The 17,834-nt window shown below is 42.6% G+C and overlaps 1 protein-coding gene across 6 annotated transcripts in view; it reads left to right on the forward strand.

Moving 5' to 3' along the window:
* The window catches only part of Kat6b (lysine acetyltransferase 6B), a 167,700-nt gene that overhangs the window by 89,819 nt on the left and 60,047 nt on the right, over positions 1-17,834 (forward strand). For all 6 annotated transcript variants that reach the window (XM_052189866.1, XM_052189867.1, XM_052189865.1 and 3 more), the window contains exon 3: positions 15,970-16,078. In XM_052189866.1, coding sequence (XP_052045826.1) covers positions 15,970-16,078 — 109 coding nt within the window. The remainder of the gene's footprint in view (positions 1-15,969; positions 16,079-17,834) is intronic.

A 17,834-nucleotide genomic window follows, 5' to 3' on the forward strand; every position in this document is an offset into this window, starting at 1 on the left:
TATAGCCCAGGCTAGCATTGAACTTACTACGAAGTGGAGACTAACCCTAAACTGCTAACCATCTTGCTTGTCTCTATTTTTTTGAGAGAAGATCTCAGTTACCCCAGGCTGATCTCACTCTCACTGAAGAAGCAAGCGTGGCCTCAAACTTCAGGGCCTTTAGTGTCTGCCTCCCAGCATGGATTATACAGATGTGTAATCCTTGTCCGATGTTGTGGGAAGTTTTGACTGTGAGAACTTAGGACTATGCCTTGTAACCAAGCATTCTAGCAGCTGGCCATATCCCATATAACTGGCCAACTTTTCACAGACTGTTGTGTTAAAAAATGCAAGAAATATGATATGGGGGATTATATTGTCTTAAGTTCTTTAATTGTGTGTGTGGTCTCTGTCATTTGTGGATTCTGCAAAGCATAGGTCATATGTTCTTACTCTTTGACTCTTCTGTCCCATAGTAGATAGAAAGGCCACACTCTTTTTCCTACCATGCCTGTTTTGAGTAGTTACCAAAAGCTATGCTCGTCTTAAATTATGTGTATGTATATTGTTGTATTTAAGTGCATGATTTGTGTGTGTGTGTTTGCGCGCGTGTGCGCGTGCGTTTCTCATCCCAGTGATTGTTAACTCACATTTCACAGATGTAGAAACAAAAAGTTAAAGTTAGTCAAACCTTGAATCCAGCCAGTGAGTCTGGTTCCAGATCCTGTGCCTTTTCTTTCCTTCACCAGCTGTGGGCCAGTGATCTTTAGAGTCTTTCAATTAGTTCTCATACAAAGAAGAAATAGAAACTTCTTTTAACCAACACAAGTGTATTTTCAACATAGTCTTTCAGTAGAGTGGATGGGAAGACTCAGTCAGGCCTTATTGGAAAGTCAGAGAGAATGAGAGAGCGAACGCAGGGACATCTTTTCACACACGTGCCACCTGAGCGAGGGCGGTGCATTTTTTGAGCCCTCACATGTCATCGCTAGGCGACACCAGGGAGCTCTTCCTTTAGGACAGCTGTCCATCTGTTCTCCTCCAGGAGCCACTGGATCTACGCCACTGGCACTTGGCTGCTGGCTTCCTGGCCTGGGTCAGTGAGTGGCTCACACCAGGGAGAACAAGGAGGCTCTTCTCAAAGTGTCTGTAATCACCGTCAAGTGACCACAACTAGAACCACAGCCTTCTTATTCAGCCCGCAACTCTCATGGACAGATTTCTGCCTACCCACCATGTTTTTCCCGAGGAGGAATGGCCAGTGGACCAGTCATTGATTGTCAAACAGAGGTTGGAAAGCCTCATCATCTATCTGTCCTTCCACCCCACGTTTGCTGTAGTCCCTTGCTTTATAGCATTACAGGATAAGGCTGTATCCAGCCACACAGGATATGCCATTTGTAAGGACCCTAGTGCCAGCCTATGGTCCTTTCTAGAAAGAGTTAGCATGACATAAATAACTCATGTGGAGAGACTTCCAGTTACTTTCAGTTTTAGCCCTTGAGGGGGAATTGGACTTTCTTGTTCCAGGTGATAACATTGTTTCACTGGTTTCACAGGGTTCAGAGATGTAGGTCACTGTTGGATTTTGCCTGGTGGTTTTGAGTTTGAGCAGATGTTGATTAATTCATGAACCCAACTGCAAGGTAGATGTTCGGTATTGATTAGACACATGCCCTAGTTGTATGCAGTTAAAAAGGACTCTGTTTTGAAATACTCCTAAAGCTAAATCAATAACCTGCTAAAGTTGGATTTACCTATAAATCTTGGTATTTTATTCCTTTTTCCAAATGAGAAAAGCTGTTAGGAATTTCTATGATCTGCCCTGTTAAGAAAACTACCTATGTCTATGGGACAATTGATGTGTTAACCATTCTACGTAACTATAAATTATTTATATGTATATCCTAACAGAAGAAAACTGTGGCTTTGTGGCGGTGAAATCAGGATTTCTTTGGGAAATTATCTTTATTCTGATGATATGGGTAGAGAACTTTGCTCAAAGCCTATCTAAATACTAATAAAAATGTCAACACACAGATCCCCACAGTGTAGAAATGTCTAGTCTCCGTGGTGATCATGACAGCAATTACTGAGCATTTCTCTGCACTGAGAAGCAAACCAGCTTCTTTTCCTCAGCACTGTAGAATACTTCTCTAAGTGACTGTCCCCTTCAACAGTACAGGCCGACTGCTGGATAATAGCACTCTCTAGGAATTCCAGATGTCCCCAAGCTCCGTGGCGGGCTCCCAGCCTTGCCCTCTCTAAGCTCCAGGAAGAACCGCCTGTGTGAACTCTCCTTGCGGACCTTACCAACTCTCCAAGTAGCTTCTCCCCTCTCCTCACCTCCTCTGTCTGCCTGTGTGAGGTTGTCGCCAGCCTCTCCGGCTCCTCTCATTTCCAACACCTGTGCAGACTCCACCTTCTCCATCTCCACTACAGCTGGGTCCTAAGCCTTCCCAGCAAGCACACCATCTTTTTCTTATGCCCTGTCTACTACATTAAGCAGAGAATTGGTGGCCTGCTCCAATCTTTCGGCCATCCAAGACTCCACACCTTTAGTTTCTTCCCCTGATAAGCTTCTTTCCACTTCCAGAATGATTGTTGTTGAAAAAAACCACAAGAATGCTGTATGCAAGTGCACAGGCCTTGCATCCTTGAAAAAATTTCAAAGGCAGCCATTCCTACAGCCAGTTTCAAATAAGTTGAAGAGAAATCTATTTGTAAAAGAAGGATACCCTTAAAATGACTGGAATGGGACTGCAAACAAGAATGGGATGAGTTTATACATACCTCGTAGAATCCCATGTAGCTTCAGCTATTATTTGAAATGGCTTGTTGCATTTGTTTTCTTATTTTTAAGACTTACAAGTATCCTGTTGCATGTTCTTGCTGAAGGCAATCTAAGTCGATTAGTTCATTGTTAAACTAATGTAACAGGCTAGTGTGTTACTTGTGTTTGAACATATCAAATGTAGATATTGTTGAATTAATTTCAAATAAATTGCTTATCATTTACCAGGATATATCAGCTAAATGTTTTATTTTTAAAAATTTTTAAGATTTATCTTTTTTTTATTTATGTATATAAATGTGGGTGAAGTACATGCTCACATGCGTTTCTCAGTGTCCACAGTGGCCAGAAGAGTGCAGCAGATTCCTGGAGCTGTAGTTACAGGTTTGTAAGGCAACAAACCTGACCGCTGGGAAGCAAACACAGGTCGGTCTCCTGTAAGGGGAATTTGTGCTCTTAACTGTCGAGCCATCTTTTGGCCTCAACAAGTCAGTTTTAGATTTGGAGAATGGAATCTTTTAAAAAAATAATAAATAAATTGGGGATGAAAGCACATACCCTGATTCTAGCTCTCGTGGAGTGGAGGTAGGAGGGGATGGAGACAGGAGGATCTAGACTTCAAAACAGTTTTGGCTGTGTAGTGAGTGTGAGGCCAGCCCAAGCTATATGAAAAATCTCCCAAGTTAAAAAGATACTTTAAAAAGTAAGAATATGGTTTAGTCCATCAGTGCCAAGATAGGGAGGGAGGAGGGAAGCCCTTGAGAGCGTCTGCGTCTTGTGATTAAGGATGACTTGATTTTTCTGATTCCTAGTGTCATTGGTCATGTCTTCGAGGCTGCCACCCTTCTTGTGGGCATAAACATTTGAGTTTACCTCATTTTCCCTCGGCTCATGTGATTTTACAGCTCATGCCATTCTGTTTCACTAATGTTGGCTTTCAAAAATTAAAATTATTAGCAACCTACAGGAGGGTGGCCGAAGTTTTGCTGTCTCATGTTTGTGCCTTTTATCTCTCGTCAAGTGCAGATTTATTCCTAGTGATGCAAATGGCTGTTTTCTTTGGCAGGCACCAGAAGCAAGTCTATGTGAAATTATGTAATGTCTGAAAAGTTATATTCATGAGTAATTGGCCTAGCCTAGGCTGTGTGTGGAAAAAGGCAATCATGCTCTTTATTTGGCCGTGGGTTAAAGTACCCTGCTCAGATCGGATTACCTACAGGGCCTTTTGACTGAGGAATGTATGTTTAGCTTGATCTCTGAAAAAGCAGAAAACGTTGCTTCCAAGCCAAGTGTGCTGGAATTCATATTGTAACCAAGGTCAGCCTTAGCATAACTTCAAAAGCAATCAGTTCCACTCTGTCACACCTTAGTTAACAAATAAAGCCACGAGGCTCGAAACATCCTGATTGGCGTCCTAATAGCTTCCGAGGAGAGCACAGCCTGTCTAGATTGTGCAAGGGTGGATTGCCAGAACTGTCAAGTGCTGGTCCTGACCTTGACCTGAACTGAACGGTTACACTGCTCTATTTGTTTGCTTAACTGGACTTTACAACAGCTAGCAAAGAAGGCCTTTAAACAACGCCTCCTGGGGTGTCAACCTGACAAACGATGACATTCATTTCCAACAGTGCAGACGGTTCTTTGCACCTCCAGTCAGCCACCTTCATTGGGTCTGAATGAGTAGGCAGGGAACCCTTGCCCCCTGAATTATTCCTAACCACGTGGCATCTCTACTGTTAGGGAACTGGGGCACTAGAGATAACGTGTCATGCATCCAAGTATGCAGTATTTCTTCCCACTATGTTCTGGCCACCCCCCCTCCCGCCCCTTTCTCAACCAATCTAGTAAGGGATTTCTGATATGTTTAAACTTTTATCTATCCTGTAATTTCGCAGTTCCACATTTTGCAGATTAAATAATCTGTAAAGATGAAAATACATTTTTGTATGACTGTAAAAATGCACGTGACTGTAATCCCAGAACTCAGGAAACTGAGGGAGGGGGATTTTGGCTTCTAGGCCAGTCTCAGCTACCTAGTGACACCTTGTCTGCTGAAAATAAAAATAATCTCAGAAGGATGGCAAGGCTGTGGTAGCACACACCTTTCCCCAGCATTTAGGAGACAGTGGCAGGTAGAAATCTGCCAGTTTGAGGCTAGCCTGGTCTACCAAGTGAGTTCCATGACACAGAGAAACCGTGTCTCAAAAACCAACAACAACACAATAAAGGAGGAGGAGGAATTTTAACAGTTTTGTTTTAACTAAAAAGAAATGCCAATCAACTTTAGGGTGAATAAGTGGCCTCTGTAAGACTGACAACATAGCCTTTACACTAAGGAAGAGTCAGGAACCTTTACCAATAGACACTGCTCAGTGGTGGAATAATACTGACGCTAAACAGCACGAGAATCTCAAGAACATAGAAACAGAAAGGAACCCTATGCACAGCAACCCTCAAGCTCCATTATATAAAATGCACCAAATTAATAGATGATAATAGAGATGAAAAGTCGTGGCTGTTAGTGAGGAACATGAGTGAGAAGCAGGAAGTCTCAGTGTTCTGTATTTTGAGGGGAGATGGGTGATGATCCTTTATTGATGCAAAACTTGTTCTATACGTTATTATATATGAAATATACCTTTTGTGTGTGCAGCAGTATGAACATCCCAAGTGTCAGTGACATATGAACTTAAAGTAATTATGTGCCCTGGTGGGCAGTGTAGTCCTGCTGTAATCCTGGGGGAGCCGGAGTGTAGTAGTGAGCATTGGTCTTACTGCAGAATATCAGGAATTTTCCTTACTTCTTCCTATTGTTTGGTGGCCTTGTATACACTCCAGGAAATTGAGCTTGGAAAATCCCCGACCTGGCAGGGAAGCTTGTCCTGTGTGGTCCGTCTCTTCCTCAGGCAGTCTAGCCTTACTAGTGAGCGCCAAACCAGTGAAAGTCTGTTTCAAGGGAAGAGGACACATTTGTGAGGATGACAGCTGCCCTGCTGTAGCTTCACAGGGGAGGGTAATAGGCTTGAGTGGCTCCCCCGGCTCCTGGCAGTGATGCTGGGGTCCCAGAACAGTGTGGCCCAAAGCATTAGTGGATCTGGAACTTGACACCACCAACAGTGACGTAGGGGGTGAAGCCACTGTGCACACAACAAGGTCCAAGCTCTTTGACACTTGGGTAGTAATTATCCAAGCAACTCTGGTCTCCCTGCTTATGAATACTGGAATTGAAAGGGCAGAGGAAACAAGGAAAACAACAGCAGAGTAGGCAGGGTCTTAGAAACACTGCCTGCTGGATGGTTTGTGTGCACAGAGGGCGGTTGATCACCAAGTGTGGTGATAGTTATGCCACTCTTAGTTCTTCTGGGAGGACAAACCCTTAGAGCACCAGTTCCACTCTGCCAGGTGGGCTGTGGATGCACAGTAATATGCCGAGTAGAGTGCAGTGTCTCCCTGCCTCTAGGTCTCTGAATGGGAAGAACTGTCGAGGGTGGCGTTGTAGGAGAACGTCTAATGTGTGGCCTTTTCTGGATTGTTACTGGCCTACCTGCCTCACCTCTGTATTCTGTTTCCAGCCTTGGGTGTTATTCACTGGGTACAGGTAATATTGCCTGGGCCAACCTCTAGCAGTTGGTTCACGTTTTTTCTTTGCAACCGGGGCACATCTATGTAAGGTTGAGGACCTTACTTATTGAAATGGACACCTCAGGATAAATGCAGAAGCCATCTTTTCCACTGGCAATAGGCAACTCCACAAAGTAGTAGCCATCGCTGCCTTCCTGATGCTCAGTATGGTCCTTTAATTTCTCCCCTGCTACTGTGCACTGGCCTTGCTTAGGAATGGTTTTCAAAAGTTAGTACCACTGTTTACTTTTTTGACTCCCCATGCCCCTTGCCATCCTTTTTAGGGAGGGGTGTGTGTGTGTGTGCGCGCGCATACATACCAGAGGATAACCTAAGGTGTCATCCTCAGAAATGCTGTCCACTTCCTTTGAGACAGTCCTTCACTGTTTGGTTCTTACAAGTTATGCTAGACTGACTCACTAGCACGCTCCAACAACTGTCTCCATTTCCCAGCTCTAAGATTACAAGCCAAGACCACCACAGCCCGCTCCATTTGTATGAGGGTGCTGCAAGTCAAATTTGTTCTTGTATAGTACTTTGCTGACAGGATTTCTTCTTATTTGTTGGTTGTTTTTGTTTGCCTTGAGATTGAGTCTCACTCTTTAGCCTAGTCTAGACTCAGATTCTTGGAGGTACTCCTCATGCTGGGGTGGCAGGCAGGAGTCACCTCCTATCAGTTTCCTTAGTTTTTAAGAAACAATGGTTTCAAAGTCTGGACTTTGCTTTTGTCAATCTCTTTAACCACTGAGGCTGGCAATCACTTGGGAGACACGAGCTTTTTTTTTTCAAAAGCTAAAGATTTGTGATACTTGATTGTAAATCTATTTGAACTTTCTATTTTTCTATATTTCAAATTATAGTGCTAATATAATATAAATGTGGAGCATATAGTTCTAATATTGTGATGTGCCTGCCAACGAGAACAGTTTGTAAATCCTCAACAGTCTTCCTGTAACCGTATGTCGAATTTCCAGCTGTGTTGAATCAGACTTTGATCCCTCTTAGGAAGATAAATGCAATATCTGCAGTTTCTAATGGCAGGGGTGGAAGAGAGCTGTTCAGATGCAATCTTAAAAGCCAAGGCCCTGTCCAGATAAGAAATTGAAGGCCCTGGGGAAACTAATTATTTCGTTGTCATTTTTTCAAAATGTGTCGGCTTCATCTCCCAGTGAAAGGGTTTTGTTAAGCTCAGTGTGCAGGCTTAGATTTGTTTTCTTCCAGTAGAATCACTCTCCTTAATCAGCATGCTTATAAATGGTACACCTGCCTAATTAGAACAAGTTCTAGACTCCAGGATACAGTGTGAGCATTTCAATTAGCTCCACACAGTTGGGAAGCGGGCTGATTCTCTTAGAATGTCCCCTCACTTCTCACTCCTTTGTGGCTGAGCTTTTATTGTTTCTTGCTTCTGAAGCCTCCCTTGATCCAGGGCATTTCCCTGTAGTATGTGGTCATTGATACGGGTTTACTTTTAAATGAGGAGCAAGGGAGTAATATTTTATGCATATATGCAGAAATACTTCAAATAATTGTTTTATTAGGCTTAGGGATGTTTTGTTATTGTGGTTGTTGTTGTTACTTCTTTTAAATACTGAGATCTCATCACTGTGACAAGGGGCTAAAATACAACCATCACATTCAAGATCTCTATACATTACCAACAATAAATCCTATGCTCAGAGTGATGAGGAAAGCTAGTCCACAGAGCTGGTGGGATGATACACGGCTCCCTCACAGAACCAATTACCCACCGAGAAGCATAATGAGCAGGAGAGGTGAGCCGGTGGAAATCCATAGAGCCAGAGTAAAATTAAGATGAAACTATTACCCGTGGAACATCTTGTAGTAAGTGTGTCTCCAATTACCTCCCGGGAAAAATTACTTAGCATCTACTCAGGTCCAAATTCATGAATCTTGAGGAAAGACTTCTACTTTAGCAAAGGGTATGTGAACACAGAGAAAATGGCAATACGCATGTTATGAACAGAGTTCTGTCCTGCCCAGTAGGTTTGAGGTAGACCCTGCTGCTTCAGTGGGTGTTGGGCTCCAAGCCTGTTTGCTGACCCTCGGCACTGTGAACAGCTCAGCAGAAAGAAGATGCTTTAGATCATCACAGAAGAATCAACTTTTAGAGTCTGTGTGTTCCCAAAGACTGTTAGGCATCTTATTTCAAAGAGAAGTCCTAAGTGTGCATAATCTGTGTCCTAATCAGGAGTGGGCTCAATCTGTTCTAACAGACATTGGGTGAGTGAGTGGCTGAGAAGAAAGGAAGTTTAGTTCTTTGTTAGATAAATGTCACATTGCGTACTTAAGTGGCAGAAAAAGTTGTTAGTAAGTTACTCTAAACAAGAGGAGCATTGTCAGCCTGTGTTGTCACTGCACTGTCAGGTGTAAAGTTCTGACAGTAAAACATTATCAGTCACAGAGTACCGCTGTATATAAAGAGCTTTTAAATAGATCTGTAATCCCAGTACTTGGGAGGCGGAGGCAGACCCATCTCTGAATTCTAAACCAGCCTGATCCTCACAGTGAGACCCAGTCTCACTAACTAAATTGATTGATTGATTGATTGATTGATTGGTATGATTCCAGCAGTCAGAGGCAAGAGGATAGGAGATGAAGGCCAGCTTAAGATATAACATGTTGTCTCAAAAACAAAAAAAGATAGAGATTGCATTCTAGGGTCTGCTGCTGATACCGTGGTGCTTCCGCCTCGCTCAGCGTCTCTGCTTTGCTCCTTCCTTGTCCTCATTTGGAGAAGGCAAGGGGAGGAGAAGAGGGATGCTCCACCACTGCGGAGACCGGCCATCACACCTGGCTTCATGGTGTGTGTGCATTATGTACCTAATTATTTTCTATGTTTTTCATTGCATGTATGCAATGTATCTTGATCATATTCAACCCATTCCCTCTGGGTCTCCCCAATACTCCCCCATGTCCAAATTGACATAATTTAAAAATAGTGCTGGGCTATAATTGGGTGAGCCCTAAAAGTTAATATTCATGATAGTAGGAGGGTAAATTTTCTTCAGGTGGCTTTACAGCCTCAGGCCTTGTCTTGTCAGATTATGCCCAGGGAAGTATATGCCCAGGCAAACAGAAGTATCGTTTATTGTATGTGTGATGATAAAGAAATGATGAACCTACCTCACTACTGTCGCTCGTCTTACTCAAAGTGCTTGCAGTCATTAAGGGGATGTGTGTGTGTGTGTGTGTGTGTGTGTGTACATGAATGAAAACAAACACTAGTGATCAGTATCATGAGAATAAGGAACAGTTCCCAATCTTGCAGACATGCTCACCGAGCACACCCTATGGCCGGGGTTTCATCAACAGGTAGGCATTCCTCTCATGAAGAAGCTTAAGCTTTAGGAATAGACGCAAAATCAGTCTGTCACTGCCTAGAGATGAGTGTTCAACAGGAGAGTGCAGCAAGGTGGGGAACGTTGTAGAGCAGGCCAGTGAACAGTCCTAGAGACAGTGGCAGTGCAGGCCGTCTGGTCCTGTGACACCTAAATCAAACTCCAAGTGCTACATGGGACAGACCATGTCAGGGAGGGCTCGGAGCTGTCTGGCCAGAATTCTTGGGTAATAATTTCCATGTGACAGGGGCCGGGGAGAGAAGCATTGAACTTTCCTAGGAACCAGACTGAGCATAGGTTGAGGACCAAAGAGACACACTCGGGCAGAGCTTTATGCTTTTTCAAGCAGTAAAGCAGGGCTGTGTGGGGAGGGGATTGGGAGAGTGCAGAGGTCAGGATATAAAGTGAATAAATAAATTAATTAATGACAGAAGATGGAAGAAGAAAATGTAGGAATGTTGGGTAAAGCATTAATAAAGTTAGAAATAGAGGAAAAAATAAAGTAGTGAAAAGAAAAAGAGGAATGTAACAGTTTGATGTGTGTAGAATATCAGTTTGGTAAGATAGAAAATATTATACAAATAGATGTAATGATGTTTCCACAAAATTTTTGACTGTTGCCAGTGAAGGCACCTTAAAATTGGTTAGCCTGATACATTTTATATTATGCATATGGTTGTGTATATATTTGTCTTTGTGTGTATATGCACATGTGCTGCAGTGAGCACATGCCACAGGCTACATGTAGCAGTCCGAGGACAGCCTTGGATGTTAGTCATTCATTAACACTCAGTGTGTGTGGGGGGGTGGGGTGTCTGTGTGTCTCTGTGTGTATACGTGCACAGTTGTGTGCCATGATGGGTGTGTGGAAGTCAGAGACCAACTTGTCACAGTCAGTTCTGTGTGTCTACCACGTGGCTTTCTAGGACTGCACTCAGGGGAGCACGCTGGGCAGCTCACTGACCCTAGACAGGCTCACTGCGATGTGTAAGCTGTGCCTGGCAGGCCAGGCCTGCAAGCTTTTAAGGACTCTCCTCCTTCCACCTCCCAATTTACCAGGGACTGGCAACACCTTGGTTTTACATGGATTCTAGGGATTTAAACTGGGGTGTTCCTAAGTGCCCACAAGCAGCTTACCCACTGAGCTGGCTCTCCAGCCCTTATGTTAACTTTTTCCACATCACGTGTGTTAACAACAGGGGCAGCAACTGTGGGTCTTTTTGCTCGAGAGCATGGCTGTCACAGTCTTCTGTCCTGCTTCTGTTGGTCTGTGCTTGGTGCCCCACCAGGAGCCATTGAGTCTAGCCTTCCACCTGCATGAAAATACCCAAAGTTAGAGTGTCCACCTCAGTTCCTTCCCTGGCTGGCCTCGAACTCACAGAGCTCCAACTGTCCATGCTTCCTTAGTGCTGGGATTAAATAGTGCACCACCATACCCAGCTAGCTTTTAAAAGCAATTTTACAGTTAAAGTCATGATCAAGAGAAAGGCATAAGGTCAATCATAGCGGCACATATATAGCACTCAGGTCAAGGTAGGAGGTTAGTTAGTTGGGTGCCAGCCTGAGCTATCTATCTACAGAGTATAAGGTTAGTCCGACATGTAGAACTTACACATTACAGTTGCCTGGTTTTTCTCTCAGTCTTCTAAGTTCCAAGTCTTGCTCACCTGCTCCGTCTGCCTCCCTGTTAATTTAATTTTGAAGAAAGCAGATCATTTATCCACTGTGATTTTGGTACCAGTATCTTCTTTCTCTGTCAATGAGTGTGTTTGCCTGTCCTCAACATTTCCCGGGACTCGGTGGTTGGGTTGTTGTAGTACTCTGTTCTGTGATGCTTAGCACCCATCTGTGTAACACTTTGCAGTGGACCTCTTTTGAGAGCAGAGTACCCCCAACCCCCATACTTTGACTTGAAAATGTTGGAAATGGCAGGAAATGGACAGAGTGCGGTGGAATGCGTGTGTGCTCTTCATGTTGGTGGCCAGCTGGGCACTCTGCTACACAACCACCTTACTGTATTTCCGTGTGGTGGTGTTTTCAGAGTCATTTGAGAGTTACAGACATACCTTGACACTTTATTTGCTCATATCTCTGAAACTGTGCTGGTTGGCCATGGCCCGACCTGAACATAATATGTTCACTTACGTTGATACATTATGTATTACTTGGCATTTAGTGCATATTTCCAATTATCCCAGTAAAGTCCTTATTGTGACTCAAGAATTTAGGGTGCTAGATAAATGCCTCACAGTTAAGAGCACTTGCTGAGGGCTCAGGTCTGGTACCCAACAGTAATGTGCTGGCTCACAATGTTCTGTAACTATAGTTACAGGGCACCCAGCACCCTCTTCCAGCCTCAAAACAATAGGCACACACATGTCACACATACATACATGCAGGCACACATGCATATAAATAAATAAATAAATCATTTTTAAAAAACTACAAATCCCATCAAGGATCATGGATTATATTTAGCTTCCATGTATATTACATCTCACATGACTGGCATTCTTTTGAAGAGACCAGAGAATTTGTTTAATAAAGAATTCTTCAAATTAAATTTGCCTAATTGTTTCTCTTATGGTGGTTTCACCAAGAATGTCATGGCAATGCTATGCTCTTTATGGAAACACTTAGAGTCATATTCCCATGTTGGTTACAGAAGTATCGGCTATACCTTTTCCCATTGTGACTAGTAACAATATAGCGTTATAGTGGCATCCTTTAAGTACTTTCAAAACATCCTATTGGTGGTGGAAGACAGTGGGTTGGAGAGGCGCTAAACACATCACTAAATGTGTTGCTCCTGGTGGAAAGATAATTTTGGTTTTTTTTTTTTTTTTTTTTTTTTTTGAATTTGGTTTTTTCGAGACAGGGTTTCTCTGTGTAGCCCTGGCTGTCCTGGAACTCCCTCTGTAGACCAGGCTGGCCTCGAACTCAGAAATCCACCTGCCTCTGCCTCCCAGAGTGCTGGGATTACAGGCGTGAGCCACCACCGCCCAGCTGGAAAGATAATTTTTAATCATCTGTTTTTTCTGGGAGAGGTGTGGAAGATGTGGAATTGAACACTGGGCTCTGAGGACACAGACTTGTAGTAATCCAGATCTCCACTTGAACATGTGCCCATTTAGAGAACTTACCTAGCTGCTTAGACCCTCCGGTTCCTTGGTAAAGTAGGGTAATGCCGTATGCCTGCTTGGTGAGTAACTGAGGCTGTGGGAGGAGGCTTCCCTGCTGCCTGGGCACCATTGCTTGGCCAAGGCAGAAGCAAGGCAGGAGAGTGGCTTACAGAACAGAGTCAGCTCATTCCTTCCTATCATCACTCCTCCCTGAATGTTGTTCTTAGGTTTAACAGTAGGTTAGTACAACCAGACATCATAGAAAATTTGACCAACAAGTTAGACACTGTTATGAGATTTCTTTTGTGGTTTTTCTTTCAAATATTTATTTAGTATTGTATTGTTTATGCACACTAGAGGTCAAAAGATACTTTTTGAGTCAGGTTCCCTTTCTGTCCATTTGTGTGGGTTCCTAGGAGCGAACTCCGTCATTATGTTTGTATAGCTACTTTACCCACCAAGATGGCTATGTTGCTGCCAACCACCCCTCCCCCAGATGTCAAAGAAAGGAATTAAGAATTTCCAAATAAGGTTGGATGGTTTGGATTTGGTTTTGATTTTCTTTTAAGGGGACTATTGAGTGTGTTTCACTGTGTAGCACAGGCTAGCCTTGAAACTCAAGGTAGCTTTGAAGTCATTTCAATCTTTCTGCCTCCTATTCCTAAATGGTAGGATTACAGGTGTGTGCCGCCATGATCACCTTGGGCTTCTGTTTTCAAAGTTCTTAAATACCACTTGTCGTTAATAGATTTGTGTGGAATCAAATTGCTATTTAACCAGACCTCATTCTGACTGGAATCCATTTTACTTTAAGGGATTATTTAAAAAAAAAAAAAAAACCAGTTTATATGTCATCTGAAAATAGTGAATCAAAATAATTCTGTGACCCATTTACATGCATTACTATACAAGTTCCATTTCATACAAGTGACAATTTTTTAAAGTTAATTAGACTCAGCTACACTGAGGTTAGCAAAAAAGTGCTTTGAATTATCAATAATTCAGCAGGGCAGACATTTCTGTATAATGCAGTGGTTTTATAGAGTATTGTGAGATAGTTATCCTTAAAATAAATGGTTGTGAGCATACATCAGCATGGTGGGGCTCACTTGAATGTGGCGTGAAGTGATAGCATCTCTGCTTCTATTACTGGGCAGCGTGCGGGACATCACTCTTTCTGGCCATGAACTACTAGCAACCTTTGTCCTTTGTGTCACCTTTAGTTAAAAACGAAAAATGAGCGTGAATGCTGGCTGGCGGCCATGTCTCTCTTTCAGCTAAAAATCCATCTGGGAAAGAAAAATGGAGCTGCAGATTTGGAGTTATTTCGTTGCGTGAATGATATGTGACATTTTGTAAATTATTTATCACTGAAAGGGTGTCGGCAGTGGCTTGAACATTGTTCTATCAAATGAAAGCAAGGATCCCATTAGTACAAAGACTGTGCTTTAGCCAGAATCTATCAGGGGAACGTTGTCACTTTAAAACCAGATTGTTCTTTTAATTGCTATTTAAAGGAACAAAAGTGTTCCCAAGGTACTGCAGCCGAGCAGTTGCAAGTAATAACTATGGATCCATAATTACGCAGTGCTGATTATCTGGCATTTCAGAAACTGTGGCTGGAGTCACTGACCAATTTGTTGTAGCTTGTCCTCTTTTTTTTTTGGTTTTTCTGGAACAGAATATTTCACCCTGAGCTTTTTGAACAGAGCTACAAAAATACTTTTGTAAAGCTACCTCAAAGTAAAGCGTGAGCATGTTAATAGAACAAATCAAGATGAAAATAAGGACAGGGTAATGAACACTCATACTGTAAGGTGAAAGCCACAGTCATATTAACACGTTTGCGAATGCTAGGTCATAAGATGAATTCTTGACTTTGATTGCACGTTGTTAGAGGAACCAAGACATTTGTTGAATCATTATAACCATCCAAAATATTATCTTAAAGAAGTGGTTGATTTTTCTTTTTAACTGGCAGTTGCTTCCTTATTTATTCAGCCAGTAAACATATTTTGAGAGCCTACTGTGAACCAGGCTATGTATTAGGCATTTGGGATTGAATAGTTGCCCAAATGAGGTTTATTCTGTGCTGCTGTCGACATAGAGAATTAGATCTAGCACAATCTTGTTTGTGATTTCCATATAAAAACATTTGTGATTATTTTGAGTTTTCTTGCCCTGAATTTTTGATTCATGACATTCCGTATAAAGGCTTCAGACAACATGTGTGAAGGCTTGGAATGTGCAATAAAATTTTAGTTTTTTATACAATTTTGGCTGTTCAAGATAATGTAGCTCTGAAGGCACAGTGAACTGCATTCATGTGGATGGAAATGTCTGCCCTGCTGGCAGTGGTAATCAACAGAGGAGACACAGAATGTATGTAGATTTACACATTGTTAAAAGCAATTGCCAGAGAGAGTTAAAGGGTGCCAGGGGGTAGACAAATGTTTTGTTGTTTCTTTTATAAAGTGTGAATGTCAGTGATGGAGGGTTTATCTCCTCTGTGTGCCCTGGTCTCCCTTTGAAGCCCTTGGTGCCAGAGAGGCCTTGTTAATAGTCTTTTGATCTTCTCAAGTCCAACATAATTTTAGTTCCTGCTCGTTCTCTGTTCATGGGCTGTCTGAAGCGTACATTTCATGTCCGGTATTTAATAGGTGAATAATCACAACACTTGGTAAAGCTCAGCTAAATACTCTCACTAATGAACTAGATGGTGTCCGTGGTCTTTATTGCCGAGTAGATGAATCAGTTTATTGTACATACAGATTGTGCGACCGCTTGGATCACAGATGAAGCCTTAGTGTTCCTTCTGAAGGCTCTGCGATATTTAAAGGTCTTAGGTTTCACTGAATTCACAAAAGTTACTTCTAGATCTGATTACTACATTTAAATGTATTCAGATACTACTTTGCAACCTCATAATTTATGATGATTTTTATTAGAAAATGATGATTTTTTTAATGCTTAATTTATCAGGGTTTCCTTAAGAAATATGTAAGACACTTTGAATTTAATAATTTGTTTTACATTCTGAAAGGAAGGCTAACAATATGTTTTGTTTTCGGTTTTTTTCTCTTTCTTATAGCCCCGTGCCGATCCCATTCCAATATGTAGCTTCTGTTTGGGGACTAAAGAGTCAAATCGTGAAAAGAAACCAGAAGAGCTCCTGTCTTGTGCAGATTGTGGCAGTAGTGGTGAGTTTGGTCTGTGTGCTTTCTGCCTTGTGTCCAGGGTCGGAGCTGCATGCTCTTGATCTCTAGCAAAACCTCACAGCATATGTTGTTTAAAGAAATCATCTGGTGATAGAATAGGTTTGAAATGTAAGAACATTATACAGGTCAAGGGTGAAATAGGAATGTGTCAATACCAACCTATGTTACATGTTTATATGATTCTGTTCAGTAGTATTTGTAAGCAAGCTCCAGTGTCATATCTGTGTGGTTAATTCGATGTCAGACTGCAGGTCAGTAAGTAAATTCGTAGTAGAGATTTTGTTTGTGTGACTGTTTTTTGAGCTGTCTCTCCATGTAGCCCAGGCTGGCCTTAAACTCCTCTTACTTGCCCCATGCTAAGCATTTTGAAATGCTCAGTGTATTGCCTGGACCAATCTCTTAAATCCTGGTCTCAGTCAGTCTCCTGCCTCACCTTCCCAAATCTAACTATTGCCACGCCTAGCTCATAGCAAAGGATTTAAGCTGAACACAGTATCCCTCTGTTCTCCCCAGTCTCAGGGAGATTCCAGTGAAGTCTGTATTGTTTCCGGTTATGACACCTACTGGTGGGATGTAGTAATTCAGTCCAGCTCTGTGTTAACTGATTTTTAAGATTATGCCTCCAGTTTTATTCAGAAATATAAAGGCAAATTGTGTTTATGTTTTTAAAGTTTGTTTGTTTGTTATTGGCTCTTCTTTTTGATACAGCACATCAAAGTCAGCCTGGTTACGTGCACATGCACACACACACACCTTCCTCCACGTGAAATGGGAATACTGGGTGCCCCATTCATACATTTGTTGTTGTTGTTGTTGTTTTTCTGGGGATCAAACTGAAGGTCTTATCCATGCTAAGCAAACACTACTACTAAGGTACACCCCCCAGCCCAAGGTTTTAAAGGTTAATCTTTCTGTGTTGGTCTTCCGTTTTTCTCCCAGATACTGAAATATGTTTTTCCCTAAAAACGTTAGTTTAAAACTCATGGCTAACAGCTGGAGTTTTCTTTCTGTGGTAAAGCACTTGCTTAAGACCCAAGGTTCAGTCCCAGCAAACAGAAGAAAGGAAGAAAAACAGCCCTGCAGAACCTAGAGCATGCTCTCATACAGAGGCAGCCACGGCCCAGACCCTTTCCTTCCAGTTAGTCATCTAGTCATTCTACAAGGTGCTGTCCTCATTAGTAATGATGGTGCCTACCTCTAGACTTAACGGAACTAACAGCCCAGTTCATAGTCAGCATGGGCTATCCTGGGAGTGCAGGAAGTGACGGTTTCCAACAGTCTCATGCCGTCCCACTTGATAGCTGTGAGTAAGATTTTGTCACCACACAGGATGGCTGCTTGGTGGTTGGATAGAATGATCGGTTGCGTTGTGAAATGATTCTTATTTGGTTATTCAGGGGTTCTCCTTGATAGGCCATTATGGGTCAGGCAGCCTCCGGGACCTGACTAGGTGGAAAGAGCCTTCAAAATAAGATATGTCGAGCACTGCCTGAAAATGTATTCTTGCTATCTCTTGGGTGGGCTCTATGGAATCTGTTTGTTTGTTTGCTTGTTTGTTCGTTCGAGACAGGGTTTCTCTGTATAGCCCTGGCTGTCTAGGAACTCACTTTGTAGACCAGGCTGGCCTCGAACTCAGAAATCCACCTGCCTCTGCCTCCCAAGTGCTGGGATTAAAGGCGTGTGCCACCACTGCCAGGCCAGCTCTATGGATTCATTAGGGTTCTCTAACTTGCCCATG

Source organism: Apodemus sylvaticus, chromosome 8 (assembly GCF_947179515.1).
Source record: "Apodemus sylvaticus chromosome 8, mApoSyl1.1, whole genome shotgun sequence".
NCBI classification, from domain to species: Eukaryota; Metazoa; Chordata; class Mammalia; order Rodentia; family Muridae; genus Apodemus; species Apodemus sylvaticus.